Source organism: Xiphophorus maculatus, chromosome 24 (assembly GCF_002775205.1).
Source record: "Xiphophorus maculatus strain JP 163 A chromosome 24, X_maculatus-5.0-male, whole genome shotgun sequence".
Classification (NCBI taxonomy): Eukaryota; Metazoa; Chordata; class Actinopteri; order Cyprinodontiformes; family Poeciliidae; genus Xiphophorus; species Xiphophorus maculatus.
The window spans coordinates 7,143,230-7,169,703 of NC_036466.1; the positions used below are offsets into that span (position 1 = coordinate 7,143,230).

The following is a 26,474-nucleotide window of genomic DNA, read 5'->3' on the forward strand; positions in this document are numbered from 1 at the left end:
TCTATAGTTGGGGGAGAAAATGACTCTGCAGGTGTGTGTCTGCGTCCGGAGCTGCCATGATTATTTATTGGAGTTCCCCAGCTGCCCCTGTGGGATGTTGCACAGAAGTTCGTCAGAACTGAAGTCACCATTGAAGTCATGCACAAACATCCTCCCAGAGGGCTGCTGGCAGGGAAGGCGCGTTTTTAAAGTTTCATGCTCAGCTGCTGAGTCACAAAAAAGTTTTTATTTTTCAGTGTTCGCCACGAGGATGGCACAGAGCTTCTATCCATTTATTGTCTTTCACTTATCTGAGATCAAGTGGCAGGGGTCAGAGGTCCATGAAGGAAACCCAGATGCCGCCCCAGTGATACCCTGTAGCTTATTCTCTGGGATGCCAAGATGTTTCCAGATCAGAAAGGATGTATAGTCTATCTAACAGGTTCTGGATCTGACTCAGCTTTTTCTTCTAGTGAAACGTATCCCAAGAACATCCAGATATCCAAAGCACCTTCAGCCTCTCTTTAAAAACTGGATTGGCAGCGTCTCTGGTTCCTTCATTCAAGGAACCTCCTCCCCCATTTGTGAGGCATAACGTATACCTTCCAGTATGTTTAATCACAAAGCCTGTGGGACTCAAATATCACTGTTTGTACCTAAGGTCTTCTAAGACTCTCAACGAACCCTAATGAGCAAGAGGAAAGACAGAGGGGCATGCTAAGGCCTTAAGGCTTAGCCACCCAAAGAGAAAAACCTTCCCTCAGGAACCTTTTCTTTTGGTCTTGATCCACAAGGCACAAGAACACACAAAGGTACGCCTACTAAGGTATACCAAGGTTTAAAAAGGTGCAGTTTATTGAAACTGCACCTTTGACATGCAAGAGAAAACGTCAGAGGTTTTTGAGCAGTACAGACACTTCATACACATTGAAAGTGTGCAAAGTCCACTCATTTTTATAATTAGGGTCGTCTTACAGACTGTTACCTCAACAGAGGTAACCAGTCATTATGAGCCCCCAATCCTCCCCCCACTTGATGTGGAATTTGATATGTGATCTTACGTTTCTAATTTGCTACGTCAAGGGGTGGGAGGCCGTGTCGGCTGTCCTCTAAGCTCTTAATCCGAAGCATTCTGGATGACTGATCGGCAGCGTGGGCAGTGTGGATGGAGAAGGGAGTGGGAGGGTGGTGGAAAAGTCTTGGCTCTCCTCATTAATCCACATTCTGTAGAACACAGTCCTGTCTCCTTTTTCCTTTACAACCTTCCCCTAAGAACTTCATATGGAGATGGGAGGGGCCTCAAGTGATGGAGGCACTTAAGTTCATGACCCCATGTTATAAAATCCTTGCTGTTCTTCTGCTGACGACAGACACCAAGATGGATCCAATATCAAGTTGAACTTGGTGCCCATATCACCCTCCTGTTATGCAACGTATCTCCCACCCCCACTGCCCGTCTCCTTTTTCTTTCAACCACCACCCTCCCCCTCCCACAGACTGCTTCTCCTTTACACCAAACTGCCAAGTGCACTATCTGAGGCAGTGAGATGCCCCTAAGCTCACTAGAGGTGTCATACCTCTGGAAGGAGGCAGGCTCTGCTTCTCAAGCTGTGATGAAAAATGATGCAGATGCAAACTAAGTGGCGCCAAGCTTCAGCAGAAATTAACTATCCCACAGCATCTTTTCAAAGCTCCACTAACACAACACACGGCTTTGGTTCTCTCTGCCTCTCTCCTCTTTGAATCTCACACGCTAATCCTCCCATCATCTGAAAGGGAGATGCGTCTATGCCAAGGCATCCATATGGACGGAAACCACCCCCGTTTATCCACACACACACACACACACACACAAAAGAAAAAAAAAATCACCAGAGTCACACGTGGGAAGCTGGCTGCACTATGATGTTGCAAACCAAAACAAGTTGTGTGTGTGTGTGTGAACGTGCCGAGCCACGTGCGCGCAGGGACCGGCCCACTTCCGCGGCGACTGAGCAGAGAGGGAATCCAATACGGCTAATTGACAGGCTGAGCCGTTTATGTAACTGCCGGGTTCTGTCGGCTTGAAGCTGCCGCCCTTCGCTTCCTCTCTGGTCTCCATGACACCCTCCGCTTCCTTTGCCCACACGCACTGCTTCCTCTCCATCCCGTCGTGGACGCCCAAATGAACAATTCCCATCAGGATGAGGAGTCTTGGTTTGCAAGGTGCGCTCCCAGCATCTTTTACATCTGTCGCCGTGGTGACGGTGTGACTGGACCACAAGTACATCATGTCTCAACACCGGCACGTCCACTTTCACACAGCTTGACACTCGTCTGGAAACAAACAGGCACAACAGACCCTTTTCTCCACAATCAGTATATATATTGATTCAGAAGAGAACAAAAGAGGCACAGCTGTAAACACAGATGCTAACAAGTTGATGAGTTGATGCAAAGGCTTAAAGCACATAAAAATTCGGTTAGAAAGACAGCTCCTTCGAAGTTTGCTTACAGGTCCTCTTACATGTTTAAAACATCACTCCCGGTCATGAAATGTTTCTTTTCCACTTGATTTCAGAGGTATAAACAAGCGATCCTAGTGTACAGTACATTTTGTCCCGGACTTACAGAACAGGAAGCTGAAATCGAGACCCATAGTGAATTATTAAAGCATGTCTGACTGTGTAAACCTACACACGTTTACATGAGAAATAACATCAACAACAACAACTAAAAAAAAACTTGCTGTTTATCAGGGCAGACATTAAAGTACAGAACAGAAATATGAAATAGTTTCAGTAATTCTTCATGTTTACATTCTCATTCTGTCACATACGTGTACACGACCCTGCTGAATTGCTGTGTATTTCAAACATTTGCAATTTATATTCTGTTATACTGTATATCCTGAGCAGTTAAAGGGGGGCAAATCTAATGAAGGGAAAAATATAAAAAATAAAAAGCTGAAATAGCCTCGGTGGATAAATTTGCACCTTTTTGAAGCAGCTTTTGTGTTCTAGAGTTCACCAAAGATTATTAGTTGTAGAAAAGATGTTTCTGACATTAGCTAAAGTCAATGTTTCCAGAAATATTGCAAAGGGTCAAAATTACACCAAACAAAGTTTTAAGCACATCACCAGAGTAAAACACCATACTAACGGTTTGGAATAATCTAACCAGAGTCCAAATATATATCCGACAGATATATATGCATAAGTGTGCACACTTACTAACTATGCACACTATGTGTGCATAGTTTTACAATGATTTCTAATGGTTTCATTTTTTTGTCACACTGTTGAGAGACACTGCTATTGATAAAAAATATTCTTATGCTGATGTTGACTTTGAAGGTTTAAAATAACTTTTCTTAAAAAAACCCACAACAGTATGTTTTCAGAATTTATAGGATTTAAGTGTGAATTTTTAGGAGAAAGTGAAATGCAATATAATTTAACAGGAAAACATTATTTACTTCTGCAAAGCATAAAAACTATAAAACTGCTTGGGATTAGCTAATCCCAAGCTAATCTAAACTAATCTAATCATAGTACATGATTTTTGCATCATGTACTATGCAACATTTTTGTTTTTATTTTAATTGAAAATTTTGTAAAAACCATAAAACTGTGAAAACAAACGAAGAGCCAAATCTCTTCGGACATTAGCTCTAGAGCTCTAGAGAATATAACATTTAAAAAAAAAAAACATTTTAAAATTTAATCTTGAGGATTGTAAACTGTGCAAACTTCACTCCTGTAAATTTAATGCAAATAATTCTAGGCATGTTCAAGCTGTAACTTTACTCCTTCCCTTTGCCCCCTTCATCATTACAATTGCCTCCTTATTTACCTGACATCACTGAAACACTGAACAATACAGGCAAACATCTTAAAAAAACAATCATGACAACAAAAAAACTTAAACATTTGGTGCAGACATTAAAAAATATTGTATAGTTCTTTTTTTTGTTCTTTGAAGCAGCAGTAGTTTAAAAAAATTAATTTAAACGAGGTTTGCAGAGACCTTCAAAGAAGGTATACTCTATTATGATATATCCTTTCAGCCGCTTTTCAATTTGAAGTGTTGACCTGTTTGACTAATTGTTAACTTTAATCTTACAAATAAGCAGGAAAGCATTTCAGCAACCCTTGTTTCATTTTTAATCAATATGACTACGTCTCCCAGCTTATATTCTGTTTATTATTGCTTATAACAGTTGAAACAAATGTACTGAAGTTTTTACTCTGGAGAAACACCACTAAATGATCATCTATGCCGTTTCTAAAGAAACACCGGAAACGCAAAACTACCTCAAACTAGTGCACGTTTCAGTCAGATCTGCTGTCGTTAAGATGTTCACAGCAAGCTTCAGAGCTTGGCAGCAAAAGTGGCATTTAGTGGACGCAACTCAAGTATTAACCCCACTTGGTTTGGATGAGAAATTCAAGAAATCTCCAGATAAATCATCTGACATCACATGTCTGACTCATGGAGTCATTTCAGCAGACATGCTAACACTCTCTGAGTCTCTCATAGAGAGTATAGTGTAGCTGAGGACTGCGTGCTGCTGCCAAACAAAGGGAACGTCTCTAGGGGTTGTTGTTGTTGTTACATGGTCCTCAAGTACAGCAACTAAACTGTAAAATTAGATGAAAAGCTATGATAGCAAGTATGGAGGCAAAAACGGTTAAGATTCAGGAGTGTGTGCTGTTTTTGTATGGAAATGACCAACTCGGGTGGGCAGGAACAGGAACCGTGGCTGATCTGAACGGCCAATCAAGTTTTATCCCAGTTTAGGGTCGGATGCTCTGATAATTCTTCCAAACTGTTGCCTCAAACTGTTGACTTTTTGGTAAATTCTAACATTTCTCCTTAAACATTCTTTGAAATAAAGTCTTCTGTTGTGATCAGCTGTTCTGTTCGGCACACCTGATTGGCTGAGCAGCATACAGTGCCACAAAGCGTTCGTTATTGTCATGTCTTCTTTTCTGGGAGGAGCTCTATCATTTGCTGCTTCCCGTTGAGAGGTGCCACGGGGCTGTAGGTCAGCGGCGAGCCGTTGGTGAAGAGGTGCTGGAAGGCCATAGACGACTTCTCAGCAGGGGTGCAAAGCCGATGGAAGCGCTAAGGAGTCGAAAAAGTTCCGGTTAGAAAGATAAAAATCCCATCGTTGCTGTGAAGTTTCGAGTCATCGTCGAGAAAAATCACCTGCGGCAGGGTTCCTGGAGTGGTGACCAGCGCGTACACAGCCCAGATGGGGAGCAGGGAAACCGAGGAGAGGGTCAGGATCCAGCCGAGCGTGGTGGCCCAGACCGGAGCCACCAGTCCTTTCCCCAGGCTCAGCGGAGACCAACGCACCAGGGAGAAAATAAAGGTAGCCTGAAAGAAGATGGAGGGATACGACTCTTTGATGTCACCACTCTATTCCAATATTTAAGCTATGAATTGGATTCTGTAGAAGGAGGGATGAAAAGATAAGGACTAAACTGTAAAATGACACCAAATAACCTCAATATCTGGATCTTATTAGTAGCAAAAAAAATTCTGTGGATATGTTTTCATTTTTTAGATGCATCTTGATGCAAACTAATCCACACCCATGCGAGGAAATGAAAAAGTTTCTCAACCACTTTACCTCGTGCTTTGTTTTCTGGTTAGAATCAATAAATGTCAAGTTAGCATGCTAACCTACATCTAACAGCTGATGAAGGTTTAAAAAGGCATTACTGTCGTAATCTGGTGGAAAAACAGTTGTAAATATGTCCTGCAGCTAAAATGGTTTAACATTATATCAACAGCTAATGCTAGTTTTCATCTCTTTGATAATTTGTGGCCACATTTTAACTCTATTTGTTGCCTCCGGATCTGTTCCTGTCTCATGCTCATTTTCTTTCTGACCAGTTTGTACTTTCAAGAATAATGGAGATAAGTAATAATAATTTCCAATTTGTTCAGATTTTCTGAAGACTGCATTTAGTGCCACTTTCATTTATTGTGGTTCTGATCCCTGTTTGGGCCAGTACATGCTGACAGAAGAGTACAATCTTGGTTTTGTGCCAAAAAAACCCAAACAATTCATGGAGGATAGAGTACCATCTGGGAAGTTAATCAGGTATGAACTGCTGCTACCAACTGATATAAAACTGATCAGTACTTATATAAAGTACAGTGTCCTAAAAATATGGATTCATTTAAAAAATATCTTTAAAAATCTGTGGCGCCCCCAACAAATTGACGCCCTGGACTACTGCCCCTGCAAGCACTTTCTAAAGTCTGGCTCAGCTTGCAGCCTGCGGCGACATCCAACGGGAAAAAAATGCAACAACTAAACTTTGTTCATTGTGGATTGTCAGAGAACAATTCAGTTATGCGGAAGGCAAAGGAGGTTAACTGTGTGACTCTCGTAGAAAAATTGTGGAACATGCTCAAAGTGGAATAAAGACTTATTAGAGTTGCTCGATAAAGGCTGAAGGACACCCGTTCCTGTCCTTGGTAATGTGCCGAAAACCTTCCATGATGCTGCGCTGCAGTTGGACAATGAGATCAAGCTCATTCTTCAGACAAACCTCCAACAACAACAGATGGATTCCTTCGTTGGAATGCAAAGCAACGCTACTCCTCAGTCGCTTCCACAACAGACGGCAGCAGCCAGGCGGGATTTTTCCCATTTTTACAAGGCTGCGCCCAACTACCTTGAATAATGGCTTTTTTTTTTTCCTGACAGCAACTACTGGAGGAATGTTGTAAACTTGGCACTGATCTGTGATGCAGTGGAGGCCGTCCAGATAACGGAGAACTGTACGAAAACTGGTCAACCTGGCTTCTAGCAGGGTGTTAATGTTAGAATTAAAAAGTTTTCTAGACTTAAATTTCAATAGCTCTCAATGAATTTCCCCATTTTAAGTAGCACTACTAAAGAAGACTGAATTTATTGAAGATAAGAGGCACTTTAACTACCTAACCTGTGACTAGATGAATGTTTGGACACATAGTCTGAGTATGGAGTGTTTTGATGGAAGAAATGGTTGACTGGATGGTTCAATGAATGCATGGAAAAATGTTTGAATGGATGATTGGACTGATGGACATAAAGAGGAGTGATTAAAAGATGGAAAAAAATATATTTTGCACAGTCAGATAGGAAATAGAGTCTGGTAATGCAAAAAGCTTTCCATTTTCACAGTTTTCCAGGCTGGAAATCTATAAAATGGAATTGGAAAGACGAGGAATTCTGCTCAAGCCACAAATAAACCACAAATTGTTGCTGTTGCATATCTTTTTTCAGCCTCCTCATCATAATTTTCTGCAAAAAGAGAGTTTTTTTCTTGTTTCTCTACCCCATAGAAGTCCAGATATTTTAGTGGACCTTCAAGGTTCTGACTGAGGTTTTTGGTCCAGTTTGCCAGCAGGCAGAGGTTACTCACAGTGCACACAGCTGGAGTCAGGTACTTCCAGCACAGCTTGAAGAAAGGCAGGGGGTTGTAGCCAGTCATATCTCTGATGTTGCCGCTGAAACGCTCGGCTCCTGATGAACAAGAACACAGTAACAACAAAAGGAGTTTAGATTCTGCTGTCTTTTACTTGGCGGCAGAGAAAGCAAGAAAATAAATAAATAAATAAGCACGAGAAAAAAATGAGTTTATTCTGCAGTTGAACCTTTTTATTCTTGCTATAGTGTCACCTGTACAAAAGCCATCCACTCTTTGACTATATGTTAAGTAGAGTCCTTAACAACAGTAGATTCCCACAGCTGTAAAAGAGCTGAGAGTCCTGACCGCTGTGCTACCCAAAAGCCGTCGACTCAACTGCTGGGAGAGCGATAAAACCTGTCTGGCTTCATCAAACAAAAACACACAATGTGAACGGATTCGGCCCATTTCTGATCCCCCGCAACAACAATTGATCGCTTCTCTCCAACAGCTGTAAAGTTAAATGCTGAACATTAACTGGGCTGAGCTAATTGTGAACATACCACTTTCTCTCATCTCTCGTTTAAGTCGACAGCGTCTCGTGCCGCATTAGGAGACCAATTTCTGCCCGAGATAGGGGCTCCCTGGGGCCGCTGGCCTGAGACTGAAAGGGGCCCAGGGGGCAGATTTAGGGCCCAGAGGAGACAGGCAGACGGGAGGATCTGGCCAGGAGCCAGCCTCCTGACAGCAGAGGAAGACTGCAGCCAGATTAATATACCGACTCCTGACTGGAATTGGAATGTAGGAGGAGAGGAGGCGGACATCTTCTATCAGAACCAACTACATTCATCAATGAAAGCATTTTAATATAATTCTGACAGAAATTTAACTCGGAGGGGGAACATTTATAAAAGTTAAATAAGAGAGGAATAGATCCACTAAATAAGAAGAAAAAATGAAGAGTAGGAGGGAAAACAGCTCAGTATGGAAAAAAGTTATTAAATAAATGACTCCTTATTTATAGTGCACTGCAGCTGTATTTACACCCCTCAGATTTTAAGGGACACAACACAAAGTAGCAGAAGAAGGCAAATGATGCACAGTTTTCAACATTATGAAAACCTGAAAAGTGTGGTGTACACATGCAGACAGTGGATAAATACTTTGGATGCAAATCTTCAGCTTTCCACATTTAGACACTCAGTTTCTGCAGGTTTCACCAACTCAAACTTACGGCTTTTTGAAATTTTAGATCTACATCATGACAGAAATTTAGAAAAACAAAATTGCATATTTTAAATATTAGTTGTGCTTAGATGTTTTGCACATAATGAATGTAACATTAAGGGGTTGACAACAGGGACGAGCCAGAGGCAGAGACGGATGTCATCCAGTCACCTGGCGATAAATCTAAGCTTACCCATGGTAGATGCAAAAATGCTAGTTAGCTAGCAAGTGTATGCTAGCAGGTAGTTAGCGTTAGCCTCAACAGAAACAGAAAGCAATGAAGATGTTTCAAACTTTTACCAGATATAAAAGTCCCACGAGAAAAATAAACTACACAGAATAGAGTTGAAATAGCCCTGCCTCGGCAAAATGTAAGATTAAAATTTTAAAGGCCAACTCACTTTTTAAAAAATATTTAAGATATTTTGAGACCTTAATTTTAGATACATGAATTTACGGCTTTTTAAGGATGTGCAAAAACCCTGACCCTAGCATTTTTACCCAGGTTCAGCTACAGAGTTTTTCAAGACTTCCCAATAGAAGACTGGATTGCTCTGGACTTTGACTAGGACACTAACACTTCATTGGATCTCTGGCTGTATTTTTACGTTTTTTCCTGTCTCTCACTCCATGATGCTGCCACAGTGCTTCACCATGAAAATGCTGTGTTCAGGGAGACAAGGGGTAATTTTACATCATACAACGTCGGCCAAAAAGGTAACGCCGGCCGACATTGTACCCTGACTTGAATGTTACAAGTGGTGCAGTAGAGCTGGATTCATACCGTAGATCCAGCCAACAGCCAGAGACTGGAAGATGGAGAGAAGCAGCAAGCTGGCTCCACTGCAGGAGAAGTGGTCATAGATCTGGAACACATAGAGACCACCCTATCCAAGGTGGAAACATATGGAGAGGACAGAGAGAAAACAACAACAAACATGACTCCTTTGTTCCATGTTATGGAAAAAAACCAGCTAACAGAAAGCATGGGCGTCTTGTTTTTGTAGCTCTTATTTTGCAGAAATCAGACTTTTTATAGAAAATGACTTCTCAAAATTAATGAATTTCAATAAACTCACTGAGGTCATGTAACACCATAGTAACATAAAACTCACCGGCGTGACCATGACCAGCCCAATGAGGAAGCAAACAATGCACACCAGCAGCAGCAGCAGCTCTCTGCGGTATCCGCGCCGGATCACGTGGGGATACAGGTCCGTCACCGAAGTCATGAGAGCCTCCAGGCTCACGAACTGGATCCCAGACGAGAGGAAAATGTTTGTGTGTGTGAGCTGACAGATACACACTCCGCTGACGTCACATCATAATATGAAAGAGAGCGTCTACCTGCGTGTCGAGACCCAGCATGATGATCATGAGGAAGAAGCAGACGGCCCAGAGCTGAGGAACGGGCATCATGGCCACGGCTCTCGGGTAGGCGATGAAGGCAAGACCGGGTCCTGTCAGAACACACCATAAAAAGGGATTGACAGGGCTGTTTTTATTATTACTGTTGCAATTTTAACCATTAATAGGTTTATAATACTGTGCACATGTATATTTTCTTCCAAATTGAAACACATCAGTCTTCTTAAACACCAGAAAGCCCCCAAATAACTCACACTTGAAATCATTAGAAAATTATGTCAGTTTTGCAAATGCTGCTCCAAAAAAATGTATCTATTGTTTTCAGTTTCAACAAGTCAACTTCTTAAACCTATTCTTAAATACTGATCGATATGAATAATATTGTTGGGATTTTAACCCTTCAAGTGTGAGTACGTTCACATAGCTCCGCTTTTTTATCAACATTCTATCAAATACTAAAATGATTTCAGTAAAAACATTTGATTATTGTTATTAAGTCTTCAAATGTATAATTAATTGCAAGTAACACTGACTTTGATGAACTATTATTTTTGCATTGTCAGATTAAAAAATAAATCCTCACAAATTAAGTACTAAAAACAGAAAATGTCCCAAAATTTGCTACATATTAATACTAATATAAACCAAGTCAGTCCTTTTAAACTACATCATCTTGAAATATTCAAATATTATTTATATTTTAGGATTTTTAACCCTTCAAAATTCAGCACATTACACTGCTTTTATGTATAAAGAAAAAGAAAAAAACCGCCGCTAAAATAAGCAAATAAAAAGGCTTAACTTTATCTGCATGCTTTGAATGAAGTGTGTTAGTTATTTTTATTAAATGTAAAGAGGAAGCATTAGTTTTTAAGAGTTTTGCTTAATTCTGCCTATTTGGATTCAACTAAATAAGATGACGATGCTAAATTGGTTTTAAATTAAAAACCAAATCATGCAAAATGTCCACAGAACTTCTTCAGAGTTCAAAAGGATCAGATGACGACATTTTAAAGACTTTGTGCCTCTGAGAGCCAGCTTTCACCTGACTGAGCCACGGCGCCTATGTCAACGCCTTGTTCTTCAGCCATGAAGCCCAGAACCGAGAAGATGGCGAAACCGGCCAGGAAGCTGGTGCCGCTGTTCAGGAGGCACAGCATGAAGGAGTCCCTGGGAACAAACAAGGAATATGATGCAACGCCCCATGATTTAGCACAGAAAAATTCAGTTTTGCAAAACAAGAGATGGATTTGGAGACTGGAGGCGCTCAGGGCTGAGTGTGTGTGGGAAAGTGAGACTGTGGGAAACATGGCAGTGAGGGATTTTCTTTGAGGTGTGGCTGTGTTGGAGTGTTTTCTCTGCCCATTCCTGCCATTCCTTCTGGAAGCCATCTGACTGATGGGAGCTAACATCTTACATTTCAGTGTGTGTGTGAGCATGTGTGTGTGTGTGAGTCTCACTTATAGCAGTCATTGTTGTATTTGTTGTAACTGCCCAAGGCTGTGAGACTTCCCAAGCAGATTCCATAAGAGAAAAATATCTGGGTACCAGCATCCATCCATACCTAGAGAGAGGAGAAGAAGAAGAAGAAGAAGAAGAAGAGGAGGGAATAAATGGATAGAATTAAATACAATTTCTTATAAATCTGTACAATATGAGGGGTGTTTGTGCACCTGAGGGTCAGCCAGGCGGGTGATGTTGGGTTTGAGGTAGTAAATGATGCCCTGGGTCGCTCCAGGCAGAGTGGCACCGCGCACCAGCAGCACAAGCAGCATGATGTATGGGAAGGTGGCTGTCAGGTACACCACCTGAAAGACACGCAAACACTACATAAACCCATCTTTATTCACTTCTTCAGCTGGAATAGATATAGAAAATTAAATAAAAGTACTCAAGAGGACAAAAACAAAACAAATCTGGACATTTTGAGAGACTCCTGAGCAATACGTGCTGAAAATGATGTGTGGCTGCATTCAGTTGTGGAGGCTGATTCACAGGCTTAATTGGAGTAGAAGGTGATTGACCCAGTAATTAAGAGAGCATTGGGGTACAGGGTGCAATTGTGTCCGACTAAATATGAGTTTTCCGGCTTGGCAGAGAAAACCAACAGCTTACGAAAAGCAGAAAGATGCAACAAAACATTCGTCACAGTTCAGGAACTTCCTGGGAGATTTACTCTTCTATTTTGAATCATTGTTATGTTTCCAGGCTGTCTTTTGCTTCAGTGTTCTTGTTTCTGATGATCTCACATTTTCCTCATGGATGCAACACTTTTGTTATTTGAAAAAGTCTTTCCATTGCAGTTCTATGGACTACACTAATTTCGATAATTAACTTGTTTCAATTAGGTAAATTTATTTTCCGTTACTCCAATATGCACAAATTTATGGTCAATGGAAGTGCATCTAGTGAGAATAAAAAACATGTGTTGTTTTATAAAGAAGATACAAATCTCTGGTTTCAACTGGATATACTTTGTTTCATAACAGACTGATAAATGAACAAACAGTTTGTACCGGGTTAGTGAACTGAATCCTGTTAGTTTTAACTCTGTTACATTTTGACTTCAACACAATCATTTAATGAACGCTTCCCTGTATTTATGAGAGGTGTAAGTACAAAACAATGTTATCAGATTGCTGCTGACCTTTCCAGTGGACTTCACGCCCTTCCAGACACAAAAGTAGCAGACGAGCCAGACGACGGCCAGACACAGAGCCAGCTTCCAGCTGACCGGACCCAGCTCATCTAAAGTTCCTGACAGGCGGAGCACTTCCCGTCTGGAACACACACAAACACACACGAGGATGATATCAATCCGAGACATTGACTATACCTGTAAACAGCATGAGGACTTTTCTACACTTACTCCCAGAACTCCATGACCGGGGAGGTGGCATTCACAGGTAAGCTGCTGACGTTTACAGTCTGATTGTATTCATCGAACAAGAAGCACGCGTCTGCAAAAGTACCAACACGTCCAACCTTAAGAATTTCTATAAAACCGCTTCACCGGCAGCTTGTAAACGCCATCACCGACTTGTGTTCCACGTGTTGTTGCAGTGCGACCACGGCAGCTCGGCCTGGAAGCTGTAGAACAGGTAGAAGAGGGCCCAGGCCAGGATGACGACGTAGTAGACGCAGCCGTGCAGAATCATCACCTGGCTAGCGTAGCCGAGACCTGCAGGGACACGACAAGAAGCTTACATCCCTTCCAAGTTGTGTGGGTTTCAGATGAAAGCGTCTTTTTTTTTTATTTTTACTGCAACTCTCAAGCTTTGCAGCCCACACCTCGTGTATCTTCATTAGGAATGAAGGATCTGATGATCTTGAGTGGGTTACAGACAGAAGACTGACTGTCTGGATAAAGAGCTTGTTTGTTGAGTCTGCTAATGAAATTCAGTCCTTTAATCTGCTACAGAAAAGTGCGGATCAGAGAGAAACTGACAAGAACAAATCTCTTTGTTCCGGGAGTTGACATAAGGCAAGCAAAGTTTGCAATTTTCTCTCCGAGGTGCAAAAAGCACACAAAGGACAGAAAAAAAAACTTTTTTAAGCAATAACCCAACACAAAATAGCTTGCTTTTTATGTTCTGTACAAATAAAAATCTGAAAGATCAGCATGCATTTGTATTTGTCTTTTCTCTAACACACAAAAACAGGGTCCAATGTTGTAAAAGGTTACCTCTTTGTGTTTGAACTCTTCCAAATATGTGTCTAAAGTCAAGGTTATCATCCTCTCTTCCCTCCCCTGTGTTTGCAAAGTGGAGCTAGACATTCCCATACAGACGAGGATTTATTTTTTATCCCCCAATTTCCTGCTAAGATAAGTTTGTTTTATATTGTCTAGAGCTTCTGAGGGGCTAATAGCTTAAAAGAAGAGAAGCTGTAGTGGCAAAATAAAACGCATGGAAAAAAAACAAGACAAATAAGCAGAATTAATGAGGGAGAAAGGAGATTTTAGACAGCTGATAGTTTCTCTTTAATAGCTTAAAAAGGATTTATTTGATTTCACTCTTGCGAGGGCCCGATATTCAGAATGACGGGATAATTGAAATCAAACAAATCCAAAAAGAAAGATAAAAAAATTAGTATTTTATGAATATTATTAAGACTGCTGCACAAAAGTTACACAGATTGCTGTATTTAAGCACATCACCTGAAAGCTTAGTGGAAGGAAAACATGTGGTAGGAAAAGGTGCAAAAACAAAACAGATAAATACAGATTAGTTGAAAGCTGTTATTGAAGCAACCTGGCTGATCGCTTCCATGCCAAGCTGCATTAGTGCAGCAATTCATGCAAAAAAAAAAAAAGAAGCACTTTTCATTCCAAACACAAACAGGAAGTGCAAATAGATTACTGATGATGTATAAATAGGATCACCTCCAAATAATGGGCAAATGGTCCTCCAGGCGCTGACCCCTCCCAAGCTGGTGAACTGCCCCAGAGAGGTCTCCAGGAGGAACAGGGGGACGCCACACAGCACCAGGAACAGCAGGTAGGGGACAAAAAACACACCTGTACACAAACAAAAGGTTACAGAAATCTGCAAAACAAGAAACCGGAAAATTCCAAAAAATTGTTTTTCTCTTCACCTCCTCCGTTTTTATAGCAGAGGTAGGGAAACCTCCAGACGTTGCCCAGTCCGATGATTTGCCCGGCCACCGCCAAGAGGAACTCGGCCTTGCTGGCCCACTGGCCCCGGGCCTGCAGGACGTCTCCCAGGGCTTCTTTCCTCCTGGGGAGGCCGGAGTGGGGGAACTTTGTCAGCGGCTGGTCGGCCGGCTGCGAGAGAGGCTGGTCGGCCATCACCGGTTCTGGCAGGGACACACACACACCCCTGGGGCGGGAAGAAAACAAGACAAAAAAGCAGAATTAATGAGGGAGACGAGCACATCTTGCAGCTAACGCAGTCAGAAGAAGCATTTTGACACATAAAGGAACAAGAAGAGCCGGAAGAACTCACATTGTCGCGGCTGAGCAAGAGAAAGTAAAGGCTGGGAGGAATTCTGACTGTTGGTTCGGCTGCTGTTCTTATCTGAGCTGTGTGAGTCCCAAGGACAACTCCTGTGGGTGTGTGTCCTTTATCAGACGTCTGCAGGACATCAAATGCCTAAATTTGTCCATCTCTCATTCATCGCAAAGAATAAATGTTGCTTTTGTAAACGGAAATGTTTCAAGCATGTGCCTAAGAATGCTGATTTTTGTTTATGAAATCTTTTATTTATGCATTTTACCCATATTTTAATCCAAACTTGAAGAAAAGTAATTTTTTCTATAATATTTGGGACTCTTTCTGTTTATTATTGTGATACATTAGTATTATTAATGCTTCCATTGTTATCCTTTGCCGGTTTTCCGTTTGCAATTTTTAGCTAAAAACATACAGAGTCTTGCCAAAATAATCATATCTGTAGAACCTTTTCACATTTTCATAATAATGCTTTATTTTATTTTGATTTTATACAGCAGACCAGAGGCGGAGGGAAAAATGTACATGGTTAAAATTTTTTTATTTTTATTTTTTACACATAAGAATCTGAAAAGTGTGGTGAGCATTTGTATTCAGACCCCTGTGGGTCAATACTTTTGTAGAAGTAGTTTTGGATGTTTGAAAATTAAGATTTTTGCCAATTCTTCTGGGCAAAAGAGCTCAGTCAAAACAATGTTCAAGCACTGGCAGATTTTCATTTGGAATTACACCTTTAGGACTTTGACTAGACCATTTTATTACAAAGTTATGGATATGTCTGGATCTAAATCACACCATCGCAGCTCTGGCAGTATGTTTAAGATTGTAATAACTGACTGTAAAAGACTGCTTCTCAAAGATTATTTTGACATATTGGGTAAATATAATCACATATTTCTACTTTTATGTTTGTTTTCACTCACTTTTTTAACAAAGTCTCAAGAGTTTAAGCATTTTTTTTGCACGTTTTCCTTCCCTTATATCTCTGCTGACGAACGCAAGTGTTACTTATGATTTTCTTTCAACAATAGCTTTCTTTGTTACAGAACTACTTTCTGCTACATTTCTAACATAAAATGTGAAGAAGTTGAAGGGCTCTTCATGCTTTTGACACTTTATTTTGATGTAAAGCGTCTCAAACTGCTTGTGCCACTTTTTATCTGTAAAATCCAGTGTTTGTTGAAGGATGCTGCACTGAGAATCTGATTTTTGTGTAAATTCCTCATATTTTCCGGTGACCTCAGTTCGTTTTACATCCTCGTCGCTCCATTACGAACCATGTGATCAAATAACGCTGATGTAACAAGTCCAAGTCACCTTTCATAACTCCAGTTTTACTATCCACAGTACTGCCCTCAAAAACACACAATAATGAGGTTGTGAGAATTATTCGAGGGTCATGCCACCTCTACTGTATGAAATCAAAAGTAACACACGTCATGTAACGGTGTCGGTGCAGGACTGAGCAGCAGAGGCGTGTTGGAAGCTGGGGATGCTCCTCCAAATCCCGCCTCACGCTACAGAACCACCACGTTAGTTTTCGCTCTGGAAGCGGTATGAAAAGACAAAATGTAGACAACTGGACATGACAGCGCCTACCTCTGCGTTTCCGGTGGCTCTCCACACCTCGGACACCCCCCCGCGCGCGCGCTGAAATGGTCTATTCCGGGCATGGGCTTCAGCAGCGACTAGGAACCAAATTTACACCGTTGACTGAGTTTCAGAGTCCATTCGGAAGACCGGCAATATAAACAGGTTACAAAATGAACCGCGCGGCATCATGGGTATTGAGTACTCTTTCCCCCATACCGTCTCATTGTTACCAAACTTCAGAGAAGCCGCCCTTGATGACGACTTTGTCTCTATTCTTTGTTGCTTCCGCAACCTGCGCAGTAACTTGCCCTAGGGGATATTTTGTCCTCCATGTTACTTATTAATGAGAGTCCTCCTTCCTGTGCTGTGTATAATCAGGCAGGAGTGTGATAAAACTGAAGCAAAACGCACAAAAAGGCGTCTTTTGCGGCATAATAAACCAACAGGAGCGAGCTACGGCTTCCCCATTCGCTGCAGTTCGTTTGTATGGAAGACCGAAACTGATTAAAAACAAAAGCAGAAATATATAAAGGGTCAAATAAATTAACCAGCACACTTAAAATTACCAGTTATTAAAAAAAAAGAAAAATATGCTTCATGTTTTATAATTTAATTTACCAAATTCTTTCTGTTTAGTCCTATCAATTTATATCTTAAAGTACACAATGTAAACATTACTGTTTTTAAAATGCATAATTTCTCTCTATTTTAAAACTTTCATATCATATTTTTCAACACAAGTGTGTTTTATTTCTATGTGTTCTTTTGACATTTTTTGTCACCCATTTTTATTTTACTGTATGAATTTCTCTCTCATTATAAAAATAAGGAGGGGGTGGGGGGGGCTCCCAATGCTTCAACTTCTGCCTATTGGTTGCTTAGCACTACACAATATAGCTCAAATCAACAAAGATATGTAAATTCCTGTATTTGGAAAAAAACAAAAAAAACAATGCTTTTTCATAATCTGGGAGACATTGAAGTTTTTTTGGTCCTCCATACTTTGGGTTCTCCTCTACTTTCAGCACAACCTTAGTTTAATTTTTGAGCAACACAGACTTGTGAATGACTCGGGTATAAAACTCATCAGACACCACAGCAAAAATGGGTAAATCTTAAATGGTAAATTACCCAAACTAGAATGACCCTATGTGTAAAAGCAACCTAACTGGTTGTGCCTCTCTTGGCGACAAGCACTGCGGTTTTGAAAAGATTGGCAATAAGTGCCTCACTGTGGAGAAAGTATTTTTTGTTTTCTGCCACATTGGAAGGTTTTTCCAGCATCTTGGCTGGAACTGAGCCTGTAGAGCTGGTGTACTTCAGCTATAAGCATTTTTAATGGACTATGTCATCACCTGTACCCAATCAGCAGAGCCTTTATAGCTTCAGTAACACAATGCAGTCTCTTGCTAACAGTCTGCTCTATGGACTTCATTCAGAAAATCACATTCCATTGCTCGAACATATTAGGCAACATTATCTGCAGTATAAATCACAGGCAAGAGTAAAAGAGCTTGTACTGTAACTTGTGCATACGAGCAGTCATGCATGTAAAGGGCTCCAGTTTCGAGAATAATACAGCGATCTCAAGAAAAGAGTAACCCATTTGTTTGTGCAATCTGAAATTAATTAGAGTCTTCATAATTTCTGAGAACCGTAACCTTGATATTAGCCCTTCAGGCACTGGCGACCAGTAAGTTCTGCTTTTTAAATCACTCTTCATTGTTAAAAAGAAACAGAAGTTTGGATTTAAGTCAGGTGGCTGAGATGCTCACTTTATCAATCCATAAACATGGTAAGCATGACACTGCTCTGATAATCTTGCTAATTTTGACTGCTAAGAGCTGTTAGTTCTTACAGCACTCATGATTTATGTGTATAGCTTGTTTTACAGTACATTAGAAAACGTTACACTTTCCAAGTCTGTCTCCAGCCCAACAAAAACTGTTTTTATCCAAAAGAGTTTGCACTACTGAGAACTCAGCCACACTCACATGGATTAACAGACACCCTTCAGCTTATTTGTAATAATTTTATAACATTAAACGCAGCATTTGAAAGTTTGTACTTTGTTTTTGCTCATGCAAAATGGGTAAAGTTACCATGCAAATAAACACCATGTATCACATACTGTATAGTGACGACAGTTGTGACATGAACACCACCACTTGAAAAGTTAAGGAAGTAATTCAAACCCAAGGTAAAAACAGCCTTATGCATTTGAAAACCATTTGATTAATCTTTATGCAGATGCTATTCTGCATTAATTACAAGTGTTCTCCATGAGCTTAGCTGTTCTTTTCATGTAATTGATTTAAAACGCAGTTCTTTCTGTTCACATTCTTTTGCCTTACCAAACAAGATTATTAAAATACAAAAGGGGAAGATAATGCTTGGAAAATGTGAATCACTCAGCTGGGAAAAGGCTGTCATGAAGAGAAAAGTTGAAAACAAGTCACCTACATAAGCCTTCATGAATAACCCTCAAGTCACGATGGTTTAACTTGACTTTTAACTCAACTTAATCTATTGTTCTTGTCAAAAGAGTTTTTATTGGTCACAAGGACAGGACATCTATTTCTGTCTGTTTGCAGGTTATCTTTATGGTTTTGGTGATATGTGTTAAAGATAAGCTGAATGCTGCTAAAACTGTCAAAGGTGGTCATTAAAACCAGGATGTCTGATCTTAAGCTCATGTCTTGATCCACTTTTTAAAGCCAAATAAAAAACTTACATCAAAAACAGACACTTTAGAGGCAGAAGAAGAAAAATACAATTTCTTCTACACACCAAACTTTAAGATGTGAAAGAACCTCAAAATATCCAAATCTGAAGCTGTCTCCCCCCACCTCCCAAAAAATAAAATTAAATAGAATTTTTTATATTGATTAAAAATCTAACTTTACAGCTAAAAATGTCAACATTAAAGCACTAAATCAAGCTACAGAAAAAAGACTTCTGCATTGTGGAAAGAAACTTCCACGTACTCCTCAAGTCTGAAATCAACTAGTAATACAAATTAATGTCAGATTATTTCAGGATTGTTCATTGCTTGGAAACTTTGCACAAAGGAAGCCAAGATGTTAAAGGTCAAGAGCCAGGAAGCGGTAAAAAGTCTCAACAATACATGAATTCCTCAACTACACGTGTGCTCTCCACACGCAGCCTCTCCACATATGAATGCCTGAATTCCCAGGGGTTAAATAACCCCCCGGCACCAGGAGTCCTTTAATACAGCCTCTGTTGTTCTGCCGTGACAAGCCTCCTTAAAGGCCCCGCCATTGCATGTAACTCAGACAAAGTGCAGCCATGCACACTTTCTAAGTGCTTTATGGATAGTTTTATAGGTGCGTTGTACCAAGGGCACTGGGTCACTGATATACAGACAGAGGTGTTGAAAAACTCTGTTGCTCTTTGCAATTGGCTGCTTTGCAAAAACATTAAGAGTTGTTACTTCCGAGTTTAGAGAGAGATGCAAAATCAGTCACGATCATGCAAGAGACATTGAGCAGAAGCATGACCACAGCCTAATTTCTCATTGTCAAGATGCGACTGCAATGATTTTTTCCCGTTTTGCAAAAGTTGCGGCTGTTAATCTGTGCTGATTGGTTCATTTTGCTTTGGTTTTGGATTTTCATCTTGCTGAAAAACCCAAGAATAATCACTGAAATCTGATGCCTTTGGAAGAGTAAACGGTCCCACAGTACCACAGAGCCTCCACCAGACTTTACAGTATGTGTGTTAAGCACTGCTGCTTGTTTGAGAGTCCATTGCCACGAATTCATGTCTACAGCATGTGTGCTGCTGCAACAGAATCAATACAAGATGGAAATATTTCATCAACGTCCCAATAATAACACAGTTAATCTCATACTACATTAAAAGAAAAAGATTCATTTATCTCAGCAGACTGGATCCTGAAAGTGAAATTTACAACTTGACCTAGTTTGTGAATGATCTAGCTAACATTTATCTGGCATTTATCTGCCTCATAAATGCTAAATATCTCATAACATTTATGAGGCACTTTTTGCATGATTAGTTGACTCCTAAATATTAACAAGGACTAAAAGAAGATGGTTCTGTAACGGCAAAATCAAGATATGCAGCCCTAATATGAGGATACTGAACTGTACACCCTTTATCCCAGTAGTAAAGTACTATTCAAATCAGAAGAGGATCCACATGCATAAATTAAATGATAGAGGTAAAAAAAAAACCCCAAAAAACGGTATAATGTTTTAGTTGTGATTGAGCAATATAAATATGTGTGTATGAGGTCAGAGATGGTTTGAAAAGCAGGTGTCTTCTGGTTTAGCAGCTACAGACAAGATACCCAACACCTTCTAACTGGCTCACTGTGATCCGATCCGGCCCCCAGCTGCAAGCTAACAAGGCCCATGCAAACACACTCTCTGCAACAAAAATCTCTTAGTTTCTGACAAATATGTTCTTTTTATAGTATACAGAGATGTAAGTCGGGAGGATGAAGTGTGAGCAGATTTGCCTTTTGTTGCAAATTTGTTTTATTTCAAATAAAATCTTTTAGCATTTTTCTTTGAATATTTTACTCATGTTAATATTATTTATGCATATTAAGTAAAAGTTGCTGATTCACCATGAGAACACAGCTGACAAAAGCTGTTGGGAGTCTTTGCTCCTACCTATTGTTCAGCATGAATATCTGTTTGTTTTGGAATTATACAACTTGAAACAAAAGATTAAACTCTTACTGAGAGAAGTAGTTGAAATACTCACCTACTTCCTTTGCTGACATTGTGCTAAATCTGTTTGTATACATGCAGAAGATTTATTGTTGGATAGTTATTCCTGACTTTAAGATTTAATCATTTGCTTTCGAAATAAAATCCTTACATGGCATCTTTTAATAATCTGAACTGAGCACAAAGAAAAAAATCCAATCAACCACACTAACGTTAACAAGATTATTTCATCAAACGCTTATTTAAAATTAGCTTAAGAGCTCTAATTCCTTGGACTTTCCTGTGTCTGCTTCTCAAATCCTCAATAGGTAAACATTTTAGCAGCTCACTCACAAGACATTTATAGAAATACTCCACAGTATTCCACTTGTAGAAGTTGTTATGATGTATCAAAGGAATATGAACTTTTGAAGTGGCGTTTAAAAAAAAAAGGTTAAACATGGAGTGTCTTACCTGCTGTAGATAATGTCTATGTTCTTAATTTGGAATAAATCCAGTTTATTTGGTCACTGAGGGTAAAGCTAATGGCCGCCATCTCAAACTTATCTTAGTGGTTACGGCAAACACTATTTTATCATTTATTTAACATTTCAGAGAAACAAACCTTAGCAACCTGTCAGTGGCTGTAAAGCAGTGTTATAAATCAATAATTAAAAAGAATTCCAGCCAAGAAAGACAAATTAAATAATCAACTTAATTTCTACTTTGGGATCATAAAAAGCAAATGCACAAACATTAAAAATTAGGGAATTTAAATTAAGTACAAAGATCATTCTGACAGGAGATTAAAATCTGGCTTAACGTAAGTAGAAAATTAGCTTAGCTCAGTTTGAATTATACAACATAATATTTTCCCTTATTGTTGCAATTTGTTCACAGAAAAGATACAGAAGCTAATCAACTAAACAAGGTGAGCTAAGAATAGTATGTACATATTTCAGCTAACATCTTTATCCTCATTGCTGAAACTAATCACACTATGGATCAGATATGGAAAATCTGTAGGAACTTTAGAAATTCCTAGAGACTTGAGTCTAAAGTATTCTTGGAAAAAATGCAAAGACAGATGTATAAGTGGAAGCAAATAATTTGATTAAAATGAGATAAAGCCACTTGGAGATGATGAAATACCAGTTCCTAGCTGAAATTTGACAGACTATCTCTTGTCCTCCTGTTGAACTTACCTCTGTTTGTGGATTCTCACTAAACCCTCGAGATGGTGCCTTAATGAGCCGGATTAATTGAGACCCTGCTCATCCTGATCATTTTACAGCGTAGTGGGTCCGACCCCGTCTCTCTCCCGTTGCCCATCCAGCCTCAGCCTGTTATAAACCAGACTCTCAGGCAGACCTGAGTGATCTAAACAAAGCTGGATTCCTGTTGATCACTGAGCCTGAAGTCGAGGGGCTAAATCATCACATCATGGGACTGGTAAGAGCCTGGATGGTTGACTCGTGAATACTCGACCCTGAAGCAGCATTAACAGTTTCCCTTCTTTGCAATAGCAGGAAACAAAACTGTTACCGTATATACCGTAAAAGCTACACATCTTTGATTTGATGGAGTAGAAGATACATCAAGACGCTTTATAGCATCAACCAGAGTTTGGATGAGAGCGTAGAAGTCATGCCTTTATCCAGGACATCAACTGTACAGTAATTAATCCATCTAATCTGCCTGAGGCTCCCAGACCTTCACTCTGGGCTGCAATCGGCCCAAGGAGGAATGCAGGGAGGGATTATCTGAAAACCTCATCTAATAAGCCCTTCTGCTTTCACTGATAAACTGTTTTTGCTATCAGTGAATTAAAGGTATGAAAAAAAAATCTAACTTGAGGATAAGATGTTTTTCAGTATTAATTTAAATTAATCTCAATGGGCTGGACTTCTTCACTTAAATGTGATTAAAAAGGATAAGATTGTATAATTTTCAGATCAGTGAAAGACAACCCGAATAAATACAAAGTGTATTTTTTATTCAGTAAAGGGTAAAAACTGTCAAGAAAGAAAGTAAAAACAATACTCCTGGAGAACATACAGATACTAGCGGTGCTTTGATGAGTTTGTGATGCATTTCATTATGCCAAAGGCCAAAAACAATCTATGTTGGATTCAAAACCTCCACAAAGGACAGAGAAATATCACAGAAAATGTGTTTTTACCATGATGTAATCCCCAAAAAAGCTTGAGGTGATTCTTTTACGGTTTAACATAAGTTCTATTATTGGCACAAAAGTGGCTTACCTCACTTATGACTACATTGCTGCCACAACAAATGAAGTCCCAGTGATAAGATCTACTGGGAATTTAAGGATTTGGTAGTTACTCATGTTGACTTCCTAGAATTGTTTTCATTCAGTCCCAATCGACATTGATTTTAGCTTAAGACATTTAGCTTGTGGGTTTGCTCCTGGAGTAATTTTGGTAGGCCAGACCTCCTAGAAAAGGCTCATCACTTCCTTTCCGGTTCACAAATTGAAAGATTATTTTAAAAAGCCTGAGTTTTTTGTTTTTGTTTTTGGTCTTCTTCATCGGATATTTCAAATTTGATGATCTGAAATATTTGAGAAGCAAAAGCAGAAGAAATCACTCTAGCTTGTACTTCCCTTGTGATTGGTTGTACTCTACCAGCCCCTTCCACATAAATCAGCTTGAGTCTGTGTTGACTGACCAAGTTGATAACCAATGTGTTGACAACACTTCTCATCATGCAGATAAGCCACATGAATGGCTTGGCTTGAATAATGCTGACAGCTCACTGCGGCAAATATGACCTTAGCCCTTCCAGTAGGTAATGAGGAAGTGACACATGCAACTATCCCACCCAGCCTGCTACAACTACTATACATTAGCACATTATGAAACAGAGCAGTTTCATAAACACAAAACGGCACCAGGCCCACATCATCGACTCCGGCGAAACTCTCTAATGTTTCTGCCAGTGGCTCATGGAAAACTGGGAGACTGCTTAACGAGAGAGTCAGTCCCCCCTCACTGCGATGACAGAAAGCGGCACTTCCTGAACGCAAGAAACTAAATCTAAGAAGCTGCCTCAGCGTATGTGGTTAAATCGCATGAGAGCGATGGAAACATCCGTGGTCACCTTTGGCAGACGTTAGAAAGTCCCTCCGGCTAAACACAGCCTGAAAATAAAACGCACGCTGCAGCTGACGTGACATCACAACACGTCTACATCAGCACAAACAGGGAGAAATAGGTCTTTAGGTGAATGTAGCCGTGTTGCTGGCGAAACATGGTGGTTGCCATGTAAGTGGGACTGCTTGCAGATCAATTAAAGGCTGCTTTACCTTTAATTATAGTATTTTGGCAATTGCACGTTATACTGTAGAGCTCAAAAAACCTTATGTTTACAAAAGAGTGACTTCATACTGTATGCAAACTCAGATTACTGTATTTTATCAGTTGTTTTATGGAAACACAAAACTGTTCATAATTGTGAAGGGGTATGAAAAGTGTGCCATGCCTTAATAATTAGGCAAATTCCACAAACTCAATTAGATTCAGGTTTGGACTTTGACTATGCAGTTTTAAAACACGAAAATATTTTGTTTGGATCTATTTCAGACTCTCAAGCCTTAAGAATGAATTGCTTTATCCATCTTCTTACCCAGTCTGCCAAATGTCCCAGCTGAAAGAACAAACAGAAAAACAATCCTACATAATGCTGCCACCACCGTGTCCATGTAAGGATCGAGTTTTCAATGCTAGTTTTTTAATCACCCTGTGCTGCAAACATATTTAATTTATTCTTCATCTATTTCACATTAAAATGCATTTCATTTCTGGCTGTAATGTGAAAAAATTTTAAAAAGTAAGTAATCTGAAGATTTGTATTATTGATTATTTATTCCTGCTGCTAATCTGGTCTGTTCTTCCTGTGGCCATGTAGCCATGGAGAAAAGAGAACCTGCAGAACCAGAGAAATAGCAGATAATGTGTAAACACCAGAGCAGATAACACAGATTAAGACATGTTATCTTTTGATGGTCAAACAAAAGGAAGTGTGAAATGCAGAAATACAAGTTTAGGTCAAGCATAGTAAGTTTGTGCCTAGCATGACTCAGCATTTTGTATGAGCAGGGTTGTGATGCAAGTCGTGGTTACAAAACAATTTGTTTTAGGTTGCAGTGTCTGATCAGGAACAATTAATCTGTGTTCTTAATTAAAACTTTGCCTGTTTTTTTACTTTTTTGTCATGTTTTTAAAAAAAATATTATATATAAAAAATTACATGAATATGGCCACACCGGTCTCACGCATAACCCAGAGTCAAAACAGTGTCATTGTCTTGTAATTTAATCCATTATTTTGTATTTTGTATGTAATTAAAAGCCACATTCACACACAAACATTTGCGCACACGTGTCTTTCCTCTACCTGCGGTAACCTGAGACTGTCCTCTTTGTACTCTTCCCCTGCCTGGAAGCATACAGGTACTCAGCAATAAAACATCCACACAAATCAGGTGGGAGGAGTAAATCAGCTCCAAATGTCCAGGTGGGCTCTGTTTTACTCCTTTTACTACGCGGTTAAAGTTCACATCTAAGCTGTTTTTGGATAATAAAGAATTGCTTGCTTACCTCGTCCTCACGTCCTGAGAAATGACTGAAACGGGCCCAGGGACATGACAGGTGTAGTCGTGGGGGAGGAGCTTTGGACCAGAGAGCTGCTGAGGCAAAACAGAGCATCGGTGTGATGACACAACTTTGACTGGGCCATTTCAGCATGTGAATATGCATTGTTCTAAACTGTGTTTTGTTGGAGTGTGAATCTCCGACTCAGTCCCAAGCCAGAAACTTCTCTTCGGGACATTTCATTAATTCACATTTTACATTTAGCATTAAAAAAACAGTCACCATGAGCATGGTCTCTACTGAGGGACAGGTGTATGCATGAATTTTTTATGCATGGACCCATGCATAAAGAACCTTCAGTTCTCAGGTGTGTCACTCTACTTTACTTACTTTACTTATACTTACACAATAATATCAGGAATGCTGTCTTTCCTGATACAACACTCAAGTAGAGACTAAGCAAAGGATCTCCACTTTTTGTTTAATCTAAGTAGGAGGTAGCTGCAGCAAATACATCGAGTCATTATTTGACTTAAATTCTATATGCAGCATTCACTATTGATGTGAAACAATACCATCTGTCATATAGACGTTCTTAGAGGCATTTGATGAACTGTTGAAA

The 26,474-nt window shown here is 39.9% G+C and overlaps 1 protein-coding gene across 3 annotated transcripts; it reads right to left on the minus strand.

The window, feature by feature from the left end:
- Nucleotides 1-3,896: 3,896 nt before the first annotated feature.
- On the minus strand, nucleotides 3,897-25,932 carry LOC102234700 (sodium- and chloride-dependent GABA transporter 2-like). Of its 3 annotated transcripts, none has more exons than XM_023329903.1 (15): nucleotides 25,859-25,932; nucleotides 14,565-14,809; nucleotides 14,353-14,487; nucleotides 13,009-13,149; nucleotides 12,838-12,928; nucleotides 12,616-12,748; nucleotides 11,642-11,776; nucleotides 11,429-11,532; nucleotides 11,014-11,138; nucleotides 9,948-10,060; nucleotides 9,716-9,853; nucleotides 9,385-9,487; nucleotides 7,389-7,489; nucleotides 5,173-5,343; nucleotides 3,897-5,088 (listed from the first exon to the last, which is right to left on the minus strand). In XM_023329903.1, exons 2-15 carry the CDS (start codon nucleotides 14,776-14,778, stop codon nucleotides 4,939-4,941), a joined length of 1,854 nt encoding a protein of 617 aa, XP_023185671.1. In that variant the 5' UTR covers nucleotides 14,779-14,809; nucleotides 25,859-25,932; the 3' UTR covers nucleotides 3,897-4,938. The 3 variants fall into 3 exon arrangements, with proteins under 3 accessions (XP_023185671.1, XP_005805062.2, XP_023185670.1); XM_005805005.3 differs by lacking the exon at nucleotides 25,859-25,932 and adding an exon at nucleotides 16,541-16,614; XM_023329902.1 differs by lacking the exon at nucleotides 25,859-25,932 and adding an exon at nucleotides 14,936-15,100.
- Nucleotides 25,933-26,474: the final 542 nt, after the last annotated feature.